This window comes from Petaurus breviceps, unplaced genomic scaffold (assembly GCF_028583685.1).
Source record: "Petaurus breviceps papuanus isolate PSGF00001 unplaced genomic scaffold, PetGlider_PUasm1.0 164, whole genome shotgun sequence".
NCBI classification, from domain to species: domain Eukaryota; kingdom Metazoa; phylum Chordata; class Mammalia; order Diprotodontia; family Petauridae; genus Petaurus; species Petaurus breviceps.
The window spans coordinates 3,923,817-3,951,447 of NW_027185735.1; the positions used below are offsets into that span (position 1 = coordinate 3,923,817).

At 37.6% G+C, this 27,631-nt stretch overlaps 1 protein-coding gene across 9 annotated transcripts in view; it reads left to right on the forward strand.

Annotated features, from left to right (window-relative positions):
• Nucleotides 1–9,885: 9,885 nt before the first annotated feature.
• The window catches only part of FERMT2 (FERM domain containing kindlin 2), a 168,626-nt gene continuing 150,880 nt past the window's right edge, over nucleotides 9,886–27,631 (forward strand). For 2 of the 9 annotated variants that reach the window (XM_069082214.1, XM_069082215.1), the window contains exons 1-2: nucleotides 9,886–10,186; nucleotides 11,422–11,587. In XM_069082214.1, the coding sequence (XP_068938315.1) occupies nucleotides 10,169–10,186; nucleotides 11,422–11,587 (184 nt within the window). In that variant the 5' untranslated portion in view covers nucleotides 9,886–10,168. The other 7 variants (XM_069082218.1, XM_069082220.1, XM_069082219.1 and 4 more) reach the window with 6 other exon arrangements.

Below are 27,631 nucleotides of genomic sequence, written 5' to 3' on the forward strand. Positions count from 1 at the left end.
ATCTCAGATCAGACTCCCAAACACATGTGTTTAAAAAATACTGAGGGGCAGCTAGGCGGTACAGTGAATAGAACCCCAGACCTCAAATCAGAAGGACCTGAGTTCAAATGTGGCCTCAGACATTTGACACTTATTAGCTGTGTGACCTTGGGCAAGTCACTTAACCCTAATTGTCTCACCTTCCCCATCCAAAAAAATGCTGGAAAAATGTAGGAAAACTTTAATTACATTCTGGTTGCAGAAATTTATTAGCTGGGAAGCTTTGGCAAGTTACCTTATCTCTGTTTGCTCTAGTTTCCTGATATGGAAAGAGAAAAATAATAATGGTACCACCTCTCAAGGGCTGTTGTGAGATCAAAATAACATAATGATTGTAAAGTACTTAACACAGTGACTGGCATATGCTAAGCACTACATTATTATTATTTCTTTAAATGAATTTGTTACATACCTGATAACTCTAAAGTAGTTTTAAAATGTCAAAGGTAATAAGATCAATGATTTTTATATGTGATAATTTGGAAATGCAATTGATGTTATCTGAAGTTTATCGTTTGTGTCATTATTGTATTTATAAATTCTCTGATATTGTGAAATTTGGGAGAAAGTTGTAATGGAAATGCTATTAGACAAAACAACTTTTTAATCTGGACATTGTTACATATGAATTGGGCTTTTAAAAGGATGTGATAAAAATAGATATTTGAAAGCCATTAAATATTTAATGAGATCTATTTTGTTATAAAATAGATAATAATAACAACAATAAGTTTACTTAATAGTGAATTTTCACTTGAAAATTCTTGGGTATTATGAAAGTGTATAGGGGGTGGTTTAAAGATGTAGCTTCAACATATCAATGGTGGGTTAACTATCAGGTATTTGCTGTATGTCTGAAGCCCCATAAAATGGATAGTTTTAATTTATAAGTAAAGAATAAATGAAATGTTAACTGTTAGGGAAACATCAGGAAAAATATTCAAACCCTAACCTGTGGTTAGTGAAAATTTTCTATTTAAGATAAAAATTCTTGGGACTGTAATTTACTATTGTTTTAGCTTAGATAACAGGAATTGATGCCTGAATTGTCAGGAAGCCAATCATAGAAAATGGCATATGCTGCCATCCAGGAACTTCTAAAGGTGGATGTCTATGCTTGGGAAAAGTTTTAGGGATGACTATGGCATGGCTTAGGTACAATCCTTCTGACTATTTTCCTGTAGTACTTTTTCCTTTCTAAAAAGGAAAACTTCCCACCAAGTTAATCTTGAACCTTGCTTTTAATATACCGTGACTTCATGATTGGCTGCCAGATATGACTCATGCCTAGTATCAAACAGAGCTAAGGGAATTTTTCCCTATGTTAGGATATATGACATAGTTATAACTATAGCCCTCTTTTTCCTCTTATAGCAAATTTCTATAATGAAGAAATTTTGTAAGTCTATTAAATAATAGATTGATACTGGAACATCTCTGAGTTACTATAATAGGATGCAAGTATGAACATCTTACAATTTTAACCTATATTTGTGGTCAAATTATAATATAGGAATGACATCCTCCTTGGTTGCTTGGTTGTCTTTTGTTCTCAAATAGGAGCAAAACAATACCACTATGTTAGAGTCAAGTTTCAGTATGTTCTACTGTAGTTGATCAGACTAATACAAGCTCTGAAAGCTCTATCACAGATTGGGCACAAAATAGTCCATGTGAACATTTGGGGCCAGTTCTCTAAGTTTGCACATCCTGTGTTTCCTTTGAGCTATTTCAATGCTGGTTTTCTCACAAAGTATAGCACCTTCTCTGATGTGGGCACACCATGCTGAGTGGTCCTGTGCCAGTGTCTCCCATGTCATACAATATATATATATATATATATATATATATATATATATATATATATATATATATATATGTATATATGTATGTATGTATATATATACTCCTACCTGGGTAAGGACTAGAGTGCAGACCAGGAGACCAGTTGACCATACCTCTCACCAGATCACACCACATTGGAAACACTTAACACTTAACAACCACCAGAACTGGCTGTGAAAAACATCAGCATGAAAAAACCTAATGCTTGAGAAAACGAGTACCCCTAATCCCCACCCCTCTGGGGAGCAGAGGCCAACTCTAATAAAGCTAAAAGTCAAGAAATTGGCTGGAAAAATAAGCAAAGAACAACAACAACAAAAAAGAACCTAACCATAGAAAACTGCTATGGTGAGATGGAAGCAAGAGACAAACTAGAAGAAATATAAGCAAAGCCTCAAAACAATAAAGATTGGACCCAAGCCCAACAAAAATTCTTGGAAAAGCATAAAAGAGAGATTTTTATTTTAAAAGAGCAAAAAAAAAGAATTATAAAAATTAAATAAAAGAAGTTGAGAAACATAGGAGGAAAATGAGAGCAGTGCAAGAAAATTATGAAAAGAAAATTAACAGTTTGGTAAAAGAGGCACAAAAATACCTTAAAAATAACATTTTAATAAACAGAACTAGCCAAAATGATTTTACCATTTGAGGTATAAGTTATATTTACCATACTGAGGTATAAAACCTCAATGAAAAAAAGAGCTCCTTAAAAAGCAGACCACCAAATGGTAAAAGAGGTACAAAACTTCACTGATGAAAACAACTCCTTAAAAAGCAGAATTGGCCGAAAGTAAAAAGATATACAAAAGCTCATTGAAGAAAATAATTCCTTAAAAATTAGAATTGGGTAAGTGGAAGCTAATAACTCCATGACATATCAAGAAAAAATAAAACAAAATCAAGGAATTAAAAAAAAAAACAAGATGTGAAATATCTCATCAAAAAACAAACTGACTTGGAAATAGGTCAAAGAGAAATAATTTAAGAATTACTGGACTACTGGAAAGCCATGCTTCCCAAAAGAGCTTACATATCATATTTCAAGAAATTATAAAGGAAACTGCCCCAATATCTTAGAATGAGAGGGTAAAATAGAAATGTAAAAATCATCTCCTTAAAGCGATCCCAAAATAAAAACTCCCAGGAATTTTGAAATATTGAAATTCCAGAAAAAATATTTGAATATTGAAATTCCAGAGCTCCCAGATCAAAGAGAAAATATTTCAAGCAGCTAGAAATAAACCCTTCAAATATTGTGGAGCCATAGTTAGGATCATACAAGATTTAGCAGTTGTGAATAAAAGGCTTGGAATATAATATTCTAGAAGACAAAAGAGCTAGGATTACAAAAAAAAGAATAATCTATGTAGCAAAATAATAATCCTTTGGGGGAAATGGAAAATTAATGAGAGAACTTTCAAGCATTCCTGATGAAAAGACTAAAGCTGAGTAGAAAATATGACATTCAAACACAAGACTCAAGAGAAACATAGAAAGGTAAACATGAAAGAAAAATCTTAAGGGACTTAATAAGGTTAAACTGCTTACATTCCTATGTGGGAAGATGATACATGTAACTCCTAAGAACTTTAGCATTACCAGAGTAGTTAGATGGAATGTACACAGATAAAGGACACAGATGTGAATTGATCATGTTAAGATGATCTTAAAAAAATAGAGCAGTTAGAAAAGAGGGATTCACTGGGAGAAGGTGGAAATTAAAGAAAGAATGGGGAAAATTTTCTCACATAAAAGAAATATGTAAGGAAGAGTTTTGACAGTGGAGGGGAATATATATATGTGTGCATATGTATACATATATACACATGTACATACACACATGTGTGTATCTTGCCCAACATGGAAGTAGGAGGGGGAGAGGCTAAGAGAAAGGGAGAACATTCCAGGCATGTAGGACAGCCAGTGAAGAACAAACAGCAAGGAGGCCAGTGTCACTGTATTGTAGAGTACACAAGAGGCAGGTGAGTATAGGTATAAAAAAAAAGTGGAAAAGAGGTGTGTGTATGGGGGTGGGGGGCAGATTATGAAAGGTTTTGAACACTAAACAGAAGATTTTGCATTTAATTCTGGAGGTGACAGGGAATCACTGGAGTTTATTGAGTAGGAAGATATAGTCAGAACTGCACTTTAGGAGGATCACTTTGACAGCTAAGTGGAAGATGTACTAGAGTGGAGAGTAATTTGTTGCAGGAAGACCAAGAGCCAACTATTGCAATAGTTCAGGCATGTCATGATAAGGATAGATTGGATATGGGAGGTGAGAGAGTGAGTGTTTGAGACTATCACTTAGGTTGTAAGACTGGAGGAGAGTGACAAAAGTAAGAGAAATTTAGAAAGGGGAAGGCTTTTGGTGGAAAGATTATGAGTTTGGTTTTGAACATGTTGAGTTTAGGATGTTTATAAGACATCCAAGATAACCAACAAGCAGTTGGATATGTGAGTCTGGAGACTCAGTAGAGAGAACATGCAGATTTGAGAATTATCAGCAAATAGAAGATAACTGAATCCACGAAAACTGATGAAACCATCAAATGAAATAATATAGAGGAGGCCTAGGACACCCACAATACATTAGTGGATGGGTATGATCTAATCCAGCAAAACTGAGGAGTGGTTAATATGTAGGAAGATAGCCTAGAGTCATGTAAACACAGAAGAAAATCAAGGAGAAAAAGGTGGTTCACAATGTCATAGCCTGAAGAGAAGGTTTAGGATTGAGAAAAATCTATTTGATTTGGTAATTAAGAAATTGTTAGAAACTTTAGAGAGAGCAATTTTACCATAAATATCATGAGAGATAAAGGCTAAAGCCAAACTTTACAGAGTTACAAAGAGAGTAAGAAGAAAGGAAGTGAAAGAGTTTAGCTACAAAAATTGAGGAGAGCTATCACACTGTAACTAGCAGAGCTGGATGAATCAAATAAGAGTTTTTTGAAGTTGAGGGGAAAATGGAGCATGTTAATAGGTAGTAAGGAAGCATCCAGTAGACAAGGATGAATTGAAAATAAGAGAGTGGAAATAATACAGGGGGCAATCTACTGGAAGAGATGGAATGGAAGGATATCACTTGTGCATACAGAAGGATTTGCCTTGGCCAAGAGAAGGGTCCTTCATGTGAGACCAGGGTGAAGGAAGAAACAATGAAAGAAGGTATCAGGGTGATATAAGATGAGGAGGGGAGAAAATTCACTCTCAGCAAATGGCCTCAATTTTTTCAGTAAAATATGAGGCAAGGTTTTCAGTGGAGAGAGTGGAGAAAGACCTTTGAAAGGGGATGAAAAGGTCTGGAAGTAGTAAGGAGGATAGTGAGTTAATTATGGAGGTATAAAAATGATTGTCTTGCAGCAGCCAGGTCCCAGCTGAGGTTATGTAACATAAAATCATATCGATTTTGTAATTTTCTCCAGTTTTATTCAGTAGCACATGTGTAGGAGTAAAGGTAGTAGATGGAGGGAGTGATCCATGATTGAGGCTTGGCAGGACAACATCGTTGATACAAGAATGCCTATGCAGCAGGTACAGAGAAAAGAAGATAGTGTAAAGTTGAACTTTTTCACCAAGGAGTCAAGATGTGGAAAGATGAATATAATCAGTTCAGGTGTGAGAATGTGGGATAGAACTGAGGGGTTGAGAAATTGGAGGTTACCATGTTGACAAAAGCAGAATTTGGTCTTAGAAGGCAAAGGAAGAGGTGGAATGACAATGGATTATTATTAGTTAAGGGAATTTCAGTGGCCATGAACAAACAGAGCATTTGTTGGTTATGGTAAGTTCTAGGATATAACTATTTTTGTGTGTGGCTGATAAAGAAGTAGCTCATGAGAAATGAGTAAGTTGAGGAATTGTGATAAGGTTATTTGAGGGAGGGCAGGGGTTGGGTAAGAGAGAAAGACTATAAATTAGGCAGGCTCTGAACTTGTTGAGGAAAGGAGGAGTGTCTGGAGATCTTAAGATAACAGCTACCAGAATTTTGGGTGGTAGATATGGATTGAATGAACCTCAAAGGAAGAGAGATTGCAGTCTAAAGGTAGTAGAATAAAAATCTGGAAGTGGCAATGAGGAGTGTGATAGTAATGGAATATAAAGATCCCCCTGTATTGGCTTGGTTTTCAAATTGATTGTGTTAAAACCCAGAGCTTGTTAATCCCATTTGTGGGATGGACTTGTTGACATGAAAAGAGAGGGCTGAACTGGGAGAAGCTGGTGACGTAAATTTAGAGAGAAACAAGAAAAGAGAGAGGCAGAAGAACTTTTTGGAAGCAGAGAGGGAGACTGAGAGGATTGCTGAGGCCCAGTTTGAATTGCCCAGGACTTTTGAGAGCTGCCACCCAGAGCTGCCAAGGACTGAGGAGACATGACTGTTGTGCTGGTACTTTGTCTGTCTGTTTTGATGTTGTTTTGCCAGATTTGTCCACTGGTGAAAGACAGTGCTGTTGTTGCAGAAGTTTGGGAACCTTGCTGTTGGTTCAGAGCTCTTGAGACTGTTCTGCAGACAGAAAGTGAATTCTGTCCACTGGTGAAAGACAGTGCTGTTGTTGCAGGGGTCTGGGAACCTTTCTGTTGGTTCAGAAGCCCTGAAGAAGGATTTTCTTGTTGTATGTTTACAGAAATCCTGGAAGAGGGTTTTGCTAATGTTTTCAGGGGTCCTAGGACTGTTCTGCAGACAGAGAATGAATTAATGAAGCGACTGGAAATGCATCTTGTGGCCTTGCTAAGCTTTGTCTCCCCAGGAACAAAGATTGCTGAGAACTTGCCTCATGTCAAGATGAAGAAAAGACCTCCATTTGCTGTGCTTAAGCTTGTTGTAACTCTGGGGTAGATTCAATTGTGATCCAAGGGTGGGGAACTTTTGACCTTTTTGTGTTCTGTGATTGAACAAATGAATGTACTTTACTTATGATTGGAAACTAATCTCCATTTGAGAAGAGGGGCTTTGTGATGGACCAAATGAATGTACAGCCTAGGGGTGGATTATTATTTAGAAGAGGGGATTTGTGATTGATTAAATGAATGTAATGTCCTGGGGTGGAGTAGTACTTGATTAAATCACACTTGGGGGTAGTACTTGGAGATTATTGAATCACACTTAGTAAATGCTGTATTTTGAATGATGTTAAATTTTGATTCTATCTGTTCTTAATTTGTCACTGAATAAAATGGAGAGCACCTATGCTGGTATTTTGAACCTTGGGAAGTTGCCTTTGCTTGGCATTGCATTACAAGGAGCAAGGAGCATTCCAATCCTCCCCTCTCAATCAGTGAATTAGGAGCAGAGTACAGCCAAGGAGGTTATGTTAGCAGGAGGGACCCAAGTCTCAGTGAGAGCCAGGAGACTGAAAGAAAAGGAAAAGATTTAAGAAGAAAGCAAGTTTGTTGCCTAAGGAGCAGGCATTCCAGAGAGCACAGTGGAAAGAGTAGGACATTGTAGGGGAGTTTATTTATGGGAACAGGAATGAGGGATTAGGCATTAGGGATCAGGGAATGAAGTCTATATGATGACCAGTAGGGGTTCATCTAGTCCCTGGGATGAAGAGGGTATGATCTCTTAAGCATTGAGGGAATTTTCATAATCCATGAGGGCTTGACCTTTCTTAGTACAGTGCCTGGTAGATGGTAGTTGGTTAGTAAATGACTGTTTAATCTTGTTTTTTGTTAAACGAAGAGTATGGTAGAGTGCTCCATTAAGTTCTGCTTTGATGAGTCAAAAAAGGAAGAGGTAGATTTTGGAAGGCTATGCCATAGAAGGTCTGCCACGTCATTTCAGTTTTACAATCAGCCTAACTATGATCAGAAAAATATCTCATCAGGTTAGGTACAGAATGCTGAATTTTTCTGCCAAAGCAATTTTTAAAAATAAATTAATTTATTTTTAGTTTTCAACATTCAATTCTGTAAGTTTTACATTTTCTCTGCCTCCCTCCCCTCTCCCCTCACCAAGACGATGTGCAATCATTGATATAGTCTCTACATATATATTCTTATTAAATATATTTTCACATTAGTCATGTTGTATAGAAGAATTAGAACCATGAGAGAGAAAAAACAAAACAAAACAAAAAAAGAGAGCAAATAGTATGCTTCAATCTGCATTCAGATTTCATAGTTCTTTTTCTGGATGTGGTTGGCATTTTCCATCATTAGTTTTTGAGCTGTTTTAGGTCCTTGCATTGCTGAGAAGAACTAAATCTATCACAGTCAATCATGACACAATGTGGCTGTTACTATGTACAATGTTCTCCTGGTTCTGCTCACTTCACTCAGCTTCAGTTCATATAAATCTTTCCAAGTTTTTCTGAAGTCTGACTGCTCATCATACTATAGCACAATAGTACTCCATTACATTCATATACCACAACTTCATCAGCCATTTCCCAGTTGATGGGCATCCCCTCAATTTCCAGTTCTTGACCACCACAAAAAGAGTCACTATAAATATTTTTGTACATGTGGGTCCTTTTTCCATTTGTATGATCTCTTTGGGATACACACTTAGAAGTGGTATTGCTGGATCAAAAGGTATGCACATTTTTATAGCTCTTCGGTTATGGTTCCAAATTGTTCTCCAGAATGGTTGGATCAGTTCACAACTCCACCAACAATGCATTACTGTAGTTTTCTACAACTTCTCCAACATTTATCATTTTCCTGTATTGTCATGTTAACCAATCTGACTTGTTTGATGTAGTACCTAAGAGTTGTTTTGATTTGCATTTTTCTAATCAATAGTGTGTTAGAGCATCTTTTCATATGACTATAGATAGCTTTAATTTCTTCACCTGAAAATGTGAAAATATCCTTTGACCATTTATCAATTGGGGAATGACTTGTATTCTTATAAATTTGACTCAGTTTTCTATATATTTTGGAAATGAGGCCTTTATCAGAGATGCTGGTTGTAAAAATCCTTTCCCAATTTTCTGCTTCTCTCCTAATCTTGGTTGCATTGGCTTTGTTTGTGCAAAAACTTTTCAATTTAATGTAATAAAAATTATCCATTTTGCATTTTATAATGTTCCCTATCTCTTGTTTGGTAATAAATTTTTCCCTTCTCCACAGATCTGACAGGTAAACTATTTCTTGCTCTCCTAATTTGCTTATAGTATCAGCTCTTATATCTAAATCCTATACCCATTTTTACTTTACCTTGGTACAGGGTGTAAGCTATTGGTCTATGCCCTCTTTCTGCCAACATATAGATCCCAGAAGCTGGGGTCTATAGGTTTATCAAAGAATAGCTTACTATAGTCATTGACTACTAGGTCTTGTGTACCTAACCTGTTCCAATGATCCACTGTATTTCTTAACCATTACCAAATAGTTTTGATGATTGATGCTTTATAATACAATTTAAGATCTGATATGGGTAGGCCACCTTCCCTAGCATTTCTTTTCATCCATTCCCTTGATATTCTGGATCTTTTGTTCTTCCAGATGAATTTTGCTATTATTTTTCCTAGCTCTATAAAATAATTTTTTGGTAGTTTGGTTGGTATGGCACTGAATAAGTAAAATAATTTAAGTAGAATTGTTGCCAAAGCAATTCTAAAAGACCATCTACTAAGTTATATAGTGGTTGCAATATTCTTTGTTGGAGGAAGTAGCCAAATGTATGACAGAATAGACGCCACTTTCAGTAGTGAAATTAATAGGGTTATTTTCTGAATACCCGGTTTGGGGATTCTGAATGAGAGCTAAAGCCAAATTCAAATTTCTCTGAATGCCGCGAGGAGCTATCAGTTATGCAGGACATTCGTCAGGTGGTAGTTTTCTGTTGTTCACAAGCGTCTCAAATTTCAGAGCCTTTCCGGAATGGGCTTGGAACTGACTAGGAAAATTTTTCATTTTTTGTCCTAGAGATTCAGGGCAAAAATTGTGGATACCACCCAAAAGGACAAACCATCCATTTCCCTCCCCCTAAACTCCGCTTCTAATTTTTGGTATTGGGGGCGTGGCATCATCGTGGGCGTGACACCGCCTAGGGCACTGGAAACCTAGGTTTTGGGATTGGGAAATTGCCTATAACAAGAGAGAACTTTGTTCCTAAAAGAAGAAATGTTGTCCTGGGAATTTTCTGTGGGTTTTTCTCACAGATAAGCTCTCTCCTTCCCTTTGGAAGAACAAATATAGGAATGAGCAGGAACTCGGAAAATCTTTACTCTTTGGAGTGAAAAGCTAGTCCAGAGAAGCTTCTTTACTACCCACCCACCCCTAGAGCGAAGACCTCCACGCCCCTCCCCTCAAGATCCAGCTGCCGAAAGCCCGGATGTTGGACTCCCTCCCGGTACTGGGTCCTTTATTTCCATAAAAGGGCAGTGGCTCCTCTAGCTGTGATTGCGGCTGTAGGCAGCTCCCCCGCGCTACCCCCTCCCCCTTTCCCTCCAGTCCCTCGTTCCTCCCACCTCCCCTAGAACCAACCCCCAAAGCTCCCACTCAAACCACTCAACCCTCCCCCCAAGCCCTTAAGCCGGTTGACTCCTTCCCTCCACCGGTCAGCTTGGAGTGGGGGGTTGGGGGGCGACGCCAGACCCTGTCTACTCAGGGTCTCGCGCAGAAGCCGCTTTTCTGTCCTCTCTGGGAGAAGAAAGGGCCCTGCCAGTAGCCAGACATCCAGGGGGAGGAGAAGAGGTGGGAGGAAAGGGGTGGAGCTGAGCCGCTGGAAGTGGGTTGGGAGGAGAGGAGGACGGGACTGGGGCTCCCAGACTCCATTAGCTGCTCAGGCCGGGAGATAACTCGACGAGCCATCTGGGATTGTGGAGAGGGGACGCGGAGGGTGACTGTGGGCCCGCAGCTCCCGGCCGCCCCGAGGCGCAGACCACGCCCGACCGTTCCATCCGCCCGGTGCCGGCTGCTAGCGGGCGGCTGCCCTCGGTAAATACGCCCGGGGACTCCTCTGTGGGAAGTTTTAGTTTGGAATTTTATGTTTTTGTAACTGTGGGCGAGGGCGGGACTGGGGGGCGCTGTGAGGGGACTTTTCAGCCCTGGCGGTATCTCCTTGGGCCCGATTTCTGGGGCTGACTGGGGGCCGCTAGACAGGTGAACACAACGGTCCGGTCCAGGCTTTCGCAGGAGGCGGAGCGGGTCCTGTGGCTTCCAATGGGACTTGGGGAGCCCAGCCCGAGCGGGCTTCTGTCACTGGGAAGCTCGGGCGGGGCTGGGGCCCGCGCCCCGGCTTCGCCCCAGGCAGGGCACACTCCCGCTGCGTCGCTTTGGGAAGGAGGATTGTGGATGGGTCTCTCGCTGGCCAGAGGACGCTGAGAAGGGTTTTTTGGGGGGAAGGGCGTGTCGGGACGGGTAACCCCCATGCTCCTGCACTCTTACACCTTTCTCCCCATCGTTCGAAAGAGAGCCCTCTAAAGCAGAGGGGAGAGAGTGCTTTCTTGCACTGTTTGGTGTGATTTTTCCTTTGGCGTTACCTTTTCTTCCCAATTTTTCTCCGCCCTGCCTTTTAAGGCTCAGTGGGATTTGTCTTCTTTTGGAGAGTAACTCTTACGAGTGCCATTTCCTTTCCACTCACAGGAAGGAGCTATGGCTCTGGACGGGATAAGGATGCCAGATGGCTGCTATGCGGATGGGACGTGGGAATTGAGTGTCCATGTGACGGACCTGAACCGTGATGTTACCCTGAGAGTTACAGGGGAGGTGCACATTGGGGGGGTGATGCTCAAGTTGGTGGAAAAACTTGGTGAGTTGTGCCTATAAAAAAGTCCGAAAGTTGTTTAAAGGCCATAAGTAGTATGTCTGTCCGTAGTCTAAGCGTGTATACTGAAAGATTGGAGAAACAGGAGTGCCCCTTTTGTATGTGGGGAGGGGGAGGGTCAAGGAAGGACAATTTTATTCGCCCTCTGAGAAATACTTTTTGAGGGCTATATAGTTTAAAAATACAAATATGTTAATTTAATGGTTTATTTGTGAATACCGCGTTCTTTATGTCTCCCCCACCCCATGTGGCATGAACTCGGTGTTCTTTGGTATTTGGTTTACTGCTCTTAACTGACTAGTTAGTATTGAAGTAAGAAATCTAAGTGGAATAACTGATTCTAGATCTTTTATTTGCATGTTTAAAGCTCTTTTGCTATAATGTGAAAAGAAAAACAAACTCAAACATTTTTAATGTTGGAGAAGGAAAAACGTCTTGTATTTTTTAAATTCTTTTTTATGTTTTCCTGTATCAGGATGTTGTAGTTTGACCTAATGTGAAATCTATCAGTTATTCAGTATAGTTAAACTGTATTCTAAAATGTGAAACTTCTAGTAGTAAGAGGAGGTTCTTATGGGCAGTGATTTAGTATATTTACTGTTTCATCCATCTTTCTTTTAGAAGCTCTGGTGAGGTGTTTGACCAATTTAGTATATAGGGGATGCTTACCATAAGCTGCTAGTCTTTCTGAATTTATTCTAGAATAGCAAATTTAGAACTGGATGAAAACTTAGTTACTGTCCAGTTTTAACCTCTTCATGGATGAGGAATCCCAGGAACATAGACTTTAAGTGACTTGCCTAAGGTCATACAAAGGGAATATTTGAACCCATGTTTTGACAATATATTCACTGCCCTTTTCACTGTAACAGATTAACCTTGCCAATTACCTGTGTAAGGATTTGCCACCATATTAAAGACACTATTTTGATGCTTGCCATTTATCTCCCTTTTGAGTATAATATACACCATAAGGTAGTCCTGCATCTTATGAAGAAAAGGTCTTGTTCTTAAAGTGTAACAAAAATAGCAGTTCATATATCCCTAGTACTTCATGGTTTATAATGCGCTTTTGTCCCACTAATCCTGGAGAGTAAATGGTAAATCAGATATGTGGAATTTAGGACACATTTTTCTATGGAAACAATGTTATAACTGGGTTTTGGGCCACTCACCTTTTCATTCCCTCAAAAATCCATTTAATGCATAATACCTTTGAAGTATAGTACTACAAATAATATTTCATTTAATCATAATTTACAACCTTGTTTACATGGGAAAGAATTGCACTCTGATAAAACATATAATGGGTGCCTAATATTTATTTGTGTATTTACATTTTTTACACACAGAAGATGCTTAATACATGTTTACTAGGAATCTAAGTTATGAGTCAAGCAGAATTTCTTAAACTAGTATTAAATTTGCAGACACAGACTAGCTTGACATAGTCAGGGAATAGTAAAGTTACACTATGTAATATGCAAGAATCTTTTGGTTTTACACCGGGTGTCAGAGACTGACTGTTTTAAGTTTGGAAATTCATCTGAAACAAAATGTTGCGTAGATTAATTTTTAGTTAAGAAAAATGTTTTAAGAAGTAGTTTTTTTATATTCTCCTCCTCCCATGCACGTGTTTGTTGTAGTACATTTTGTAGTTGTGATAGAATAATTAGTGGTTATCCTATTAAATGTTTCAAACATTTAAGGGTAGTTTTTCTCAGTAAATTTGTCACAAGTAAGTTGTATTGATAAGGTTATATATTAGGAATTGTTGGGTCTACTGAAGAGAGTCTGCTGAATTCTCAACACATTGAAACCTGTCTGTGTAATCCTTAATGCTGCAAATAGGGTAGAATCCAGAATAACTTTGGGTGTGTTTTGAACTTTATTCAAGGAATTTTAATTTAATTCTGCAAACATTAAGTACCTTACCAAAACACTATCCTTGAGCATTTAAAGATGAAACAAGACACAATCCCTTGCTTATGGTAGAGGAGGGAAGATGAAGTATGGGCAAAAAGAAATACAGTATATATTAACATAAGTGGTAGAGAGAAATCTAAATAAAGTGCTTAAAGGTTTTGAGGAATGAGAGATCACTTCTAGCTAGTAGTATTAAGGTAAACTTGAAGAGGTAGCACCTGAGCTTGCCCTTGAAAAACACCAGTCAAAGATAGGGAGAAGAGTTCATTCTACAAGTAGAGCTCAGCTTAAATGATGGCATAGATGAGAGAGGACAGAACAAGATTAAGAAAGCTGAGAAAAATCAGAAGAACCTTTTTGTAAGGTGGACTTAATTTGTAAGGATGTTGTTTCTAGTGGACTCCAAGGATAGTGTTAGAACAACTGTACACAAATGTGACCATTTGGAAACATGATTTTATTAAGTTCTGTAAAAAAAAAATTTACCTAATGTTTCGTAACATCTAACACATATCTATTTCTTAACATCTATCTGTTTCTTAACTGGTCTGGTCAAAATATTGGTGATTAAGATTGTAATTATAAAGAGGGATACACTGGTGCAGGACCACCCAACATGGCATTCCCAAAGCAAAGAAGGTGCTGTCCTCTGTGTGCAAAGCAGAATTACAGTAGCTTTCCACTCCAGATGTTCATATGGACTATTTGTGCCTGATTGTAAAGCCACACATGAGCAGCTTTCCGGAGGACTGCTGCTGTGAATAGCTTTCAAGGTTCTGATTACATAGTATTTATTCAATAACAAATCAGAGCAAAACATTCATAGAAAATCAAAATACAGCATTTACCATGTCACAACTCAACAACTTTACACTAAAATGGCCACATAGTTTTCACTAAAGTGGTCACATAGTTTTAAACACAGTACATTCATTTAGTCAATCACAAAATCCTTAATTCAGTCACAAAGTACAAAAGTCAAAGTTCTCCAACCCTAAGTCACAGTAAATCATAATCTTCTCAGTTAGCACACAGTATCCAAGTAAAGTCTTCTTTCAGCTTAGCTCAAAGCTGGCTCTCAGTTTCATGGTTCCTCTTCCATGGTTCCAGCTCCAACTGTCACCTGGTTTCAAAGGCAGGCAGCTCCCAGTTCCTTGTCCAGCTTCTTGTTCAGTTTTTTGTCCAGTTCCTGTTCCATATTGAAGTTCACAGTGTCCAATCCACCTCAGATCCTTCATAGTTCCTGTTTCTGGGAAGACAAAGCTTGACAGAGCCACAATAATATTCATGCACATTGCCAGCACCATCATCAATTCACTATCTGCCTGTGAAATCAATTCAGACCTACCAACAAGATCTGAGAACTCAATACAAATCATCAGTGTAGAAATCAACACAGACCCACAAACAAGGTCCAAGAGGTCAGCACAAATCATCAGTAAAGTCCCAGGACTTCCAAAACCTTCTCCAGGACTTCTGTAAACATGCAACCAGAAAATCCTCTTTTAGGGCTTCCAGTCAGGTCCCAGGGCTTCTGTACAAAGTATCACAAACAAACATCAACACAGACAGAGCAGACAAACAAAATACTGGGATACCACAAGTTTTTTCCTTGACTCTGCCACCACAAGAGTCCTCTTCTCAGTTGTGCTGTCTCTAGCCTGGGCCGCTCCTTATATATGGTCATTAGCACCTTAAAGGAGTTCATGAGTTCTAGGGTTCACAAGTTCTTTTTCTTAACAGACTTGATACAAGGCTCAGAAGAAACTTGAACTGAAACAAGGTGTGAACTACTGTGCTTACCATTACACTGATCTATAGTAGAGTCTTCTAAACTTGTGTTGGTCTGATCTTCTAAAGTCAGACATACTGTATCAACATAGTCTTGTCAATTTTGGATTTCTTCGAGCATGAAGGACAACAACAAATTATTTGCTAAAGTTTAAAAAATTGTGGCCCTTCATCTAATACTAATGATAGATTAGTATTTGAAGCTGAGGAAAAAAATGAACAAATATGAATGTGCCTGATTTCCTTTTCTTCCAAAGGAAACAAATGTTTGCATCAGAGATTTTTGTCCTTTTAATAAGTGGCCCTTGTTAGAAAAATCATTTTTAAGAAGAGTTATATTTGTTTCATAAAATGAACTAGTAAGATAGCAAAGGGTGATAACAAATAAATAGAATATTGGTATATAGTACTGTGCCAGGGTTAATCCATCCTTGCTTCTACTCAGCTGCCAAAGACACTTTTTTAAATTTCAGGTTTGAATGTGTCACAATTCCTCTCCACCCTCCTACTCGTTAAACTCCATTGGCTCCTTATTACATCCAGGATTAAATATAAAATGGTCTGTCTGGCATTTAGAGCAGACCTGTACAACTTGGCAGTAGGTAGGGGCCAAAATTAAAGTAGGCTAAATTCCTTTGGTTAGACTAGATAAGTTAGATAGGTTAGACTAGAGGCAGACTGCTGATGGTTGGTTGCTGTGGGTCATGTGACAAATAGGAGGGTGCACAGTGGCAACCCCACCTTTTTCCAGGGCAGCCTGAAATCTTTTGGTGCAGGCTGGGCTGTATGTTGTACAGGACTGATTTAGACAGAGTCTGTCACAGGATGGCCTCTTCCCACCTCTCCAGTCTTGTTACACTTTACTCTCTCCTAACAACTCTATGATCCAGTCACACCAGCCTGATTCTTCAAATGTGACACTCCGTCTCCCAACTCTGCCTTTTTACAGACTGTACCCCAAACTTCAAATGCTTTCCCTCCTCACATTTTCCCCCTGGCTTTCCTGGCCTTCTTTAAAAAGAGACTCAGTTTAAATCCTACCTTTCCTGGTCACACTGTCTGCTAGTGTTTTCCTTCTGAGATTACCTTACCTTTATACTGAATATATCTTTTATGTGGAGAGTTATTTGTATGCTGTCTCCCCCATAAGAATATGAGCTCCTTAATGGCAGGGATTATATTTTGCCTTTCTTAGTGTCCCTTGTACTTAGCATAGTGTCTAGTATGAAGCAAGGGCTTAAAAAAAAAACCCTTGTTGGTTGATTGACAGGTGATGTTGTAGAAATGGAGTTGACAGGTCTTGGAACAAGATTTGATGAGAGAGGGAAGAGTAAAATATAACTCCAAAGTTTTAAACATAGAAGACCATTTACATGAAATCAGGAGGGTAGAAGAAAGAGGTATTGTGATATGATGATAACCAACTCCAGAATCAAGAAGGCATAGTCAAGTCCTATGATCCTCTGATGTATATGGGTCATATGACTATGAGTAAGTCACTTAATCTCTTACATTAGAGCTTCTTAAACTTTTTCCACTCGTGACCCCTTTTTGCCTGAGGACTTTTTATGTGACCCTGGGTGTATAGGTATATAGAATAGGTATACAAATCAAACATTTATTTATAATAAATAATAAAGAAATTTATTTTAAAACAATTCTTTGGCATACATATCATTTCACCATTTATTAAAGATGAAAGCAAATTTGCATGCTAATGAAATGGATGTGCTTGTTTATTTTTACATAAAGAACTAAATCTTGGTGGAATATTTGATGCTCTAGGACATTTGAGTCTCTTCAATGGTTTTCAGGCTTGATTGAAATTTTGATTTTGTAATTGTTGGTGTTGAGAATGCTGCTTCTCACAAATACGCAGAACAAAATTGGCAGAAGTATGTTTAGGGCTATTTCAGAAATTATTGGAAATTCTGTCCTAATCCCAAGCCAAAATTCATTAAATGATTTTGTATGTACTGTAAAAATGCTGAAATTAATAACATACACTAGTTTTAAATCTGAGCCGAGGTGTTTCTGGCAGCATTCATTGGCATTGCATGGCGTGACAGCATGGGCAGTGCAAAGTGTGCATATTGTGTGTTAAGAACCAAGACTATAGAGAAGTTGCACGATGCAGCACAGGCAAGTGCTGTCAGAAACCCCTTATATTCCTTGCACATTTTATTTTGAATTAATTTTTGGTCATTGCACCTTCAGAAACCTTTAACTGTTGCCAAATTTTTCATGACCCCCACATTCAGTTATGTGACTCCATATGGGGTTGTGACCCACAGTCTGAAGTGCTGTCTTAGATCTCCTTCCCCCCCCCCAACTCCCTAAGTAAAAGAGCAAGAGCTTAACTACATTGGTAGAAGGAGTTCCCTATAGCAGTGAAATCATAAATCTGGTCCAGAGAAAAGGAAGTCATAAGGGAGATGAATATAGGAAAACATAAACTTGGTTTGGGACGTGTTTATTTTGAGATGATGGTGAGCCAGATAGAGAGGTCTTTCTTAATAGATAGTTGGAAATAGAGGGTAAGACCTCAGACAGTACGTCAGGACTAGAGAAAAATTTGATAGGCATCTACATAAAGGAGCGTAGATGTTGAATGTGTGGGGAGCAAATAATATTGCCAAGGGAGAGAGTTGTGAGAGTGGAGAAAACCAAGAACAGATGTAGGTATTTCCAAAGAAATACCTTCCTTTCCAGGAAGAAAAGAGGACTACTAAAGGAAACATAAGAAACAATTAGAGAGGTAGGAGAACTAGGGGATGTTATATCTCAGAAGTTGTTGGAGGAGAACATATTTCATAGTGGTAAAGGGTGGTCAGAGTTGCATGGAGGTCAAGGAAGATAAAGACAAAAGAAATGTTTATGGAGTTGGTGATTAGGAGTTCAGTTGTTCTAGAGCTGTAACCATAATAGACACTAATGTTAACAACAAAAATACTTTGGTATGAGACTGACTCTCCTATTCTCTCATCAACCCCTCAGGACAACTTTGTAGCAAAGCTATAACTTATAGCATAAATGGAAGCACTTGATTTATTTAAATAATCAACCAAAGTAAATAATGCCTTTAGTTATACAGTAGCAATGATATCTTATTTAATTGGAATTTGGATCATTTTTGGTTTTCATTAAAATGAAATGTTATCTTTTATATTTTGTACTCAGAGGCTGATGATAGTAGTAATTAAAATTCATTTATTTGTCCGATAATCAACAGGCATTTACTAAATGTCTGCATTATGCTAGGCATGGAGGATACAAAGACATGTGAAATAGTGGATATATATGTGTGTATATAGCATTTATGTATATAGGTACATGGTAGTGCAAGTGTTATCCCCATCTTATTTATAGAAGGGTGAATTGAGACTTAGAGAGATCAAGTCACTTATGACCATATGGCTAGTAAGGGTTGGATTGAGGACTCTATCCCAGGTCTTTTGACTATCAGGTCCACTCTTCTTTGTAGTATATACTGCTTCCTTCCAAGATCCAAAATTATCTGTTCGACACAGTATTGCCATCATTGAATTTATGATCTAAATGATCTGGGTTATACCTTCCAAAATCTGTATAGTTGTAACCCATCTGTGTCAGTAAGGATGACGTTGGCTTCCTGTAATTCCTCAACAGAGGCTCCCTGTAGGCTGCAGGCCTTCCAGTAAATATTTTGATATTGCCTAGATATAAGTAAAGTATATGGACTATGCATTGGTTATATTTCATAGTCATATGACTAGCCCACTCCCCTTTTTTACTTGCACATCCTCCTGATGATGTTTTATGCCTTTTATCCAACATAGTTTGTCTCTTATAATGAATTGCAAACATACTTGTCCACAATGTGACTCTTTACTGCTCTTTTGAATGACTCACAGCTTAATTTTTGGAGAGGCTCATATTCTCTGATTTGCATCCATCTTCACAGAAAACAATACTGATATTAAAAAGGAAGGCCTTTGTTTCAAGTAGAAAATTGGAGTCTTTAATAGAACTATACAGTGTCTGAAAAATAATCCGGCTCATTTTTCTCCTGTTCGATTCTGGCATTCATTGACCATTTGGAATGCCTTTCCAAGATATAAGTATTTTTTAGGTTTTGTATACAATGGACTAGACTATATGTGTTGTTTTTTAACCTATATAATTTTTCTCTTTGAGTAGATAGACCAAAGTCTTTTGAATAATGTTCCTATAAGTAATTATAGTGTTAAAATTTTTATGTAGCGTTTGATTTTCTTTTGATTTATGTTAAGGAATTTGAAATGTGTTACTACAAAAAAAATTCTTCAGTTGGCAGAAATGAACACTTTTGATGAAAAAAGACTAAAATGACATCTGGAGTTTGTAACACACTAGCGGTACAAGGAATATTGTATTTGTAGTTGGAGATTGTTCTTATTAGAAATGAGATTCCCAAAAGTAAATTGTAGTTATATTGTCTTTCTTTCTGAAAAGGGAAAAGAACCCCGTTCATATAGTCATGGAGAACATGATAAATATCAGCATGCATTTTTTTTGTAATATATAATAAAATTAAACATTTTATTTTTTCCTTTTTTATTTAATATTTTATTTTTTTCCAGTTACATGTAAAAATTTTTAACGTTTGGTTTTTTAAAATTTTGAGTTCTAAATTCCCCCCCTCCTTCCCCTCTCGTCCATTTAGAATTTTATATGAGTTATGCATGTGCATTCATGTAAAACATTTATTTCCCTATTGGTCATGTTGTGGGGGGGGGGGAACCTGACCAAAAAACCTCAAGAAAAATAAAAGTTTTAAAAACTTTTTGGCATGCAGACTACATGAGTTCTTTCTCTGGAAATGGATAGCATTCCTCATCACAAGTCCTTTGGGAATTGTCTTGGATCACTGTATTGCTGAGAATAACTAAGTCATTTCAGAGATGATCATTATTAAAATACTGCTGTGTACATTGTTCTTCTGGTTCTGCTCATTTCACTTTCCATCAGTTCATGTAAATCTTTCCAGGGTTTCCTGAAACCTTACCCTTCATCATTTCTTGCAGTAGAACAGTATTCTATCACAGTCATATGCCACACCTTGTTCAGCCATTCCCCAGTTGACAGACATGCTCTCAATCTCCAATTCTTTGCTACCACAAAAAGAACTACTGTAAATATTTTTGTACATATAGACCTTTTTCCTTTTTGTTTTTTTTTTTCCTTTGGGACACAGACCTCAATTTGGTTTTGCTGGGTTAAAGGGCATGCAAAGTTTTATAGCCCTTTGAGGATAGTATAGTTCAGAATTGCTCTCCAGAATGGTTGAATCGGTTCACAACTTCACCAGCAGTGCCTTAGTATCTCAGTTTTCCCACATCTCCTCCAACATTTATCGTATTCCTTTTCTGCCCTGTTAGCTAATCTGATAGGTATGAGGTGATACCTCAGAGTTGTTTTGATTGACATTTAGGGTGTTTTTTCACACAACTATAGATAGCTTTGATTATTTTGTTTGAAAACCAACTGTTCATATCCTTTGAACATTGAATCCCTTATGGTGTCCCTAAAGTCTGAACACATAGGAAATCTTTTTTATGTTTCTCTTGATTCTTGTCTTTGAAAGTCAGATTTTTTTTGCTCTTTGGAGGTAAATTGGGGTTAAGTGACTTGTTGCATGGCTAGTAAGTGTGTCAAGTGTCTGTGACCAGATTTGAACTCAGGTCCTCCTGACTCCAGATCCAGTGCTCTATTCACTGTGCTGCCTAGCCACCCCTGAAAGTCAAATTTTCTATTGAGCTCTTTTCATCAGGAATGCTTAAAAGTCTTCTCTTTCATTGAATATCTATTTTTCCTCTGAAAGATTATACTTGATTTTGCTGCGTAGGTGATTCTTGATTGTAGTCCTAATTCCTTTGTGCTCTGGAATATTATATTCTAAGTTCTCCAGTGCTTCAGTATAGAAGCTGCTAAATCTTTTATTGTCCTAAATGTGGTTCTATGATATCTGACTTGTTTTTTTCTGGCTGCTTGCACTATTTTCTGCTTGACCTGGGAGCTCTGGAATTTGACTATAATATTTCTGGGAGTTTTCAGTTTGAGAATTTCTTTGAGGAGGTGATTGGTGAATTCTATCAATTTCAATTTTATTCTCTGCTTCTGTCGTGTTTTCCTTGATATCTGAGCTCTTTATTTTTTGTGTGTGTGTGGCTGAGGGGGGAGGGGTCATGACTTTCAGGTAATCTAGTAATTCTTAAATTATCTCTCCTGGATCTGTTTTCCAGGTCAGTTGTTTTTGAATGAGATATTTCACATTTTCTTCTATTTTTTTCATTCTTTTGATTTTGTTTGATTGTTTCTTTCTGTGTCATGGAGTCATTAGCTTCCGCTTGCCCGATTCTAATTTTTAAGGAATTACCTTCTTCAGTGACCTTTTAAAGTATCTCTATTTCTATTCAGCCAGTTCTACTTTTTAAGAAGTTACTTTCTTCAGTGAATTTTTGTACATCTTTTTCCATGTGGCAAATCTTGCTTTTTAAGGAATTGTTTTCTTTAATGAACTTTTGTGTCTCTTTTACAATTTGACCTGTTCTGGTTTTTAAGGTGTTATTTTCTTTTTTTTTATTTGCTTTTAGTTTACAGCATTCAGTTCCACAGTCCCTTGAGTTTCAAATTTTCTCCCTCTTTCTCCTCCCCCCATGGCAGCATGCAACCAAATATAGGCCTCAGACACTTAACACAAAAACTAGCCGTGTGATCTTGGGCAAGTCACTTAACCCCAATTGCCTTCCAAAAAGCAAAAAGAGAGAGAGAGCAAGTAGTTTGCTTCAATCTGCATTCAGATTCTGTAGTTCTTTCTCTGGATGTGGAGATCTCTTTCTATCATGAGTGTTTTGGAGTTGTCTTATAATCTTACATTGCTGATAGGAGCCCAGTCTATGAAAGTTAGTTGGCACACATATGTTGTGTCTGTAATTGTGTACAAATTTCTCCTGGTTTTGCTCTTCTCACTCTACATCAGTTTATATAAGTCTCTCCAGTTATTATGAAGTCTGTCTGCTTCTCATTTCTTATAGCACAATAGTATTCCATTACATTCATATACTGCAACTGTTTAGCTGTTCCCCAATTGATGGGCATCCCCTTGATTTCTAATTCTTTGCCACCACAAAAAGAGCTGCTATAAATATTTTTGTATGTACAGGTCCTCTTCCTACTTCTATGATCTCTTTGGGATACAACCCTAGAAGTGGTATTGCTTTGGGCATAGTTCCAGATTGATTAGTGTTCCAATTTTTCCACATCCTGTCCAGCATTGATCATTTTCTTGTTTTGCCATCTTAGCCAATCTGACAGTGAGATGTGGTACCTCAGAGTTGTCTTGATTTGCATTTCTCTAATCACTAGTGATTTAGAGCATTTTTTCGTATGCTTATAGATATCTTAAATTTTATCCTCTGAAAACTGCCTGTTCATATCCTTTTACCATTTATCACTTGGGGAATGACTTGTATTCTTATAAATTTGACTCAGTTCTCTGTATATTTTAGAAATGATGTGTCTATCAGAGACACTGGTTGTGAAAGTTCTTTCCCAATTTTCCTCTTCCCTCTTGATTACATTGGCTTTATTTGTATAGAAACTTTCCAATTTAATGTAATCAAAATGATTCATTTTGTATTTTATAATGCTCTCTTAACTCTTGCTTAGTCATAAATTCTTCCCTTCTCCATAAATCTGACAGGTAAACTATTCCTTGTTCTCCCAGATTGCTTACAGTATCAGCCTTTATACCTAGATCACGCATCCATTTTGACTTGATTTTGGTATACAGTGTTGGATATTGGTCTATGCCCAGTTTCTGCCATATTATATTCCAGTTTTCCCAGCATTTTTTGTCACATAGTGAGTTCTTATCCCAAAAACCGGGGTCTTTGGGTTTATCAAACAGTAGATAACTATAGCCATTGACTGCTGAGTCTGGTGTACCCAGTCTATTCCATTGATCCACTACTCTATTCATCAGCCATTACCAAGTAGTTTTGATGACTGTTGCTTTATAATACTGTTATAGGAATGTAAATTTAAAGATCTTCCCTGCCCCTAGGTTAAGTGCACCTGGAGCCTGTAGTGGAAGGCTTGTTTTTCAAGAGATACTTTGTGATTGGGCAGTGGGTCAAGAGGGTTGTTACATTCTTTGAGCCAGGAGAAGGCTATATAAGCCCTGACGGGAGGCTTTGCTTTGGGGCTCACTTTGAGAAGTGTTGTGTGATTTGCAGATGAGACTTTGGGCAGCCGTTGAGAGCCCCCCAGCTTTGAAAATCCAGATGTTGATGCTTCCCTCTCTGGTAACTGTGATTTGGTATGGATATAATGGTTGGGCAGTTTGGAAGCCTGTCTGCTTGATCTATTTTGTAATTGTCCTGTAACCTCTGTCTTATGACTTCTGTCTGTATACTCTGAAGTTTGGGGTGCTGACCTTTTCCCCTTGAACTAGGTAAATGATATTTGTTTGATTGATTAAAGTAAGCTTGTTATTAACCCATTTTGAGTTGCTTTCCTTTAGAAAAGCAGATCCAAGAACCTGTGTTGGCAGCCACCCTGGGGATGCTGGAGTGCTTGCTGCTACAAATACAGATTAAAATCTGGTATGGCTAGGCCAAGGTCTTATTTTCTTCAGTATTTTTTGTACTTCCTTTAACAAACTATTGACTCTTTTTTCATGATTTTCTTGTATCACTTTCATTTCTTTTCCCCATTTCCCCTACCTCTCTCACTTGATTTTTTAAAAAATAGATTTTTCTTTTTGCCTTTTGGAGGGGGGAAGGCAGGGCAATTGGGGTTAAGTAACTTGTCCAAGGTCACATGGCTAGTAAGTGTTAAGTGTCTGAGGCTGGATTTGAACTCAAGTCCTCCTGATTCCAGGGCCAATGCTCTATTCACTGCACCACCTACTGGCCCTCTCACTTGATTTTTAAAATCCTTTTTGAGTCCTAGGATTTTTTTTTATTCTTTTTGAAGGGGGTAGGGCAGGGCAATTGGGGTTAAGTGACTTGCCCAAGGTCACACAGCTAGTAAGTGTTAAGTGCCTGAGGTCAGATCTGAACCCAGGTCCTCTTGTCTCCAGGGCCTTTATCAATTTATCAATGTTATCTCTTCACTGCTCCACCTAGCCATCCAAGTGCTAGGAATTCTTTTTGACCTCAGACCAGGTCACATTTTTCTTTGAGGCTTTGAATGTAGCAGCTTTGACTTTGTTGTCTTCTTTTGAGTTTGTGTTTTGATCTTCCCTGTCACCATAGTTATCTTTTATGGTCAGGTTTGTTTTTTGTTGTTTGCTCATTTTACAATCTATTTCTTGACTTTTAACTTTATGTTAAAAATGGACTCTATTCCTATGATGGAGGGCCACTCTCCCAAACTTCAGGGTTTTTTATGTTGCTGTGTTCAGAGCTAGTTCTAAGGTTCTGTAAGTTTTTAGTTCTTCCAAGGTGGTATGATCTAAAGAGAGGTATATTCACTGCTCTTCTGGTCTTGACTGACCACAAGCACTCTTTTCAGCTCTTGACCTGTGACCAGGGTCCCTGATCCTCTTAGAGCTCCTACTCACCCTGGGACAGTGAAGCAGGACCAAAACCTGGATCCACATATGAGCAGAGCAACAGAGTCCTGCACCCAGTGCTAGTAAGGGGACCCCTGGACTCTCCTTCTGACTAGTTGTCGCATCCTTTTACCATATGAGGGGTGAGAGCTTTGGAAGCTTCTGTTACCTATTGGTTGCCCCCAAGGCCTGCTGGGGACTTGCCAGACATGGCCTGTGCTGGACTGTTCTCTACTCTCACTACAATGTAACAAACTTTTCCTGCCAATCTTCTAAAATGTCTTTTGCTGGAAATTTTTTTCACCCCATTTGTGGTTCTGTTGCTGCTCCAGAATTTGTTTTAAGGCATTATTTAAAGTTTTTTGGAAAGGAATTTAGGAGAGCTCAGAAGAATCTCTGACTTTTCTCTGCCATCTTGACTCTGCCCTAAAATAATCTAACAGGCAGTGCACTAAGAGTTCCAGCTAAGAAAGTGTTCCTACAGAAGGTAGAACTTCAGGTACAACTTGAAGAGCCACAGGGTAAAGACAAGGAAGGGAGAGAGTTCTATGCAGGAGAGGTAGTAAAAGTGTGTAGATTCAAGAAATTGAGTGTCTTGTTCTAAGAACAGCAAGAAATCCAATGTCGCTGGATCACAGATCATGTGGAGGAGAGTAAGGTACAAAAGAACTAAAAAGATAGAGAGGGCAGTATGCCATGTATTAGGGATACAAAGACAAAAACAAAATAGTCTTTGTCCTAAGTGAGTTTTATGTTCCATGTTTGATTCTCTAGAGAATTAGTTATTTAGCATCTTATGAAAGCCTTCTTCTTACAGGCCATGAGTCAAGTAGGGAGGCAGGAAACTGATGTTCTAGAGATCATCATTTTTGTTCTATCTTCCTTCCTCCACTTCATCATTTCTAGCTATAGTTTGTTTTTTATTTTTCTTCGCTAGGATGTCTGTTTAACTGATGCATCTTAAGGGAGGGACTTGGTTTGGTAAATAAGAGTCACTTGATTTAATTATGTGTTATGTACTAAATTAAGACAGCATGCTGATAAATGCAAGGGTTAAAAGTGATTTGTCTTTGACCATCATAGATTGGGAGTCTTGTTATTATTTTGGACATATGCCACAATGCCATACTTTTCTCAAAAGTACCATGAATATATTTGAAAGAATTTTTAAAAAATCTATTTTGGTAATTTAAGTGAATTTGAAACATAACTTGTGTGCAACAACTTATTTCCTGACTAAGCTGCATAAACATAACTTCCTAAATGAAAAAAAAACCTGATTATATTTTAGGCCGACTTCATGAAGATATTTAAGCATCTGTAAGATTTTATAATGAGGTTATAGTCTAAACTGGGTTTACTCTTGGCTGCTGTGTTTGACAAAAAGATCAACTACTTGCTGACTTAAGCTGTTTTTAAGTTTTTTGCCTTTATCTTGGTGAAGAATATATTAACATTGCTATAGGATATAGTAATAGTCTATGTAGATTGTTAATTTATTCAGTTCTTATGCTTTTTTGACATCAGTAGCTGATTTAAAAGAGGTTAGGTTGCAAACTCTCTTCTCCTCATTCACCTAATTTAGTGTCAAGTTTTGATATTTGCATTTATCAAGTAGTTAATTCAGAAACAGCTTCCATGTTGGTAAATAGTCATTTCCTCTCTGTTAAAATGTAGTCATTTTTGTAATTTTTTTTTTCATTTAAAATTAAATCTAAAATTTTAGTTGTCATAGCTAAGAAGTAGAAAAGCAAGAAAATAGTAATGATAATAACTGATATTTAAGGTGATGAAACAAATCAGTTGACCTTTCACTAAGTAACTTTGCAAGATACTTTAGGTAGAGATTGTGCTGTATCTTCTATCTAGTTCATGATAGGAATCTTGGATTTAAGTCCCAAGCATGCCATTAACCTTGGATAAGTACCTTGATATCTTGGAACCTCTTTCTTTATCTCCATAGGGATACTAATACTTCTATTACTGTTTCTCAGGATTGATAGTAAAGTACTTTAAAAATAAGTGCTATATAAATATAAGTTTTATGTTAATCAAAAGTTTTTTTTTTGTTTGGGAAACTAATAAATTTTATTTAGTAGAAAAGTGATAATCATATTGTTAAGCATGTAAAATACCAGATGTTGAAATATGTTATTGTTCAAACTGCTACAACTTCTGCTAGAGGGAAGTCAAGTCAACAAGCATTTAATAAGCTCCTACTGTATATCAAAGTACTAAGCACTGGCTTTGCAAATAAAGAGAAAAAGCATAATACCTGCTGTCAAATTCTGCAGAATAAGTTAAGGTAATATGGGGTTAACAGTTAAGGGAAACTTTTATTATCTATTAATCTCTTGCTGTAAAATAATTTTGTCACTGAATGGTTTGTTGGTTTTTTTTTAAATTTAGAAGAATTATTTTGAATTATGATGCATAATTAGATTTATATTGTGCCAGGTTAAAATCTAAAATTACTTCATTTTTATAGTACAGATCAATTAAGAAAGTCATGAAAGATTTCAAAGTATTTCAGGTGATTTTAAAAATCATACTCTTTAAAAAAAATTATTTTCATTTCCAGATTCTCTCTCTCCCTCCAGCCCCTCCCCATTGAGAAAGCAAAGACTATGATATCCATTGTATGTATGAAGTTATACAGAACATAAAATTACATTCTTATAAGAAATACCTTGAACAGCTAGGTGGTATACTGGATAGAGCACTGGCTCTAG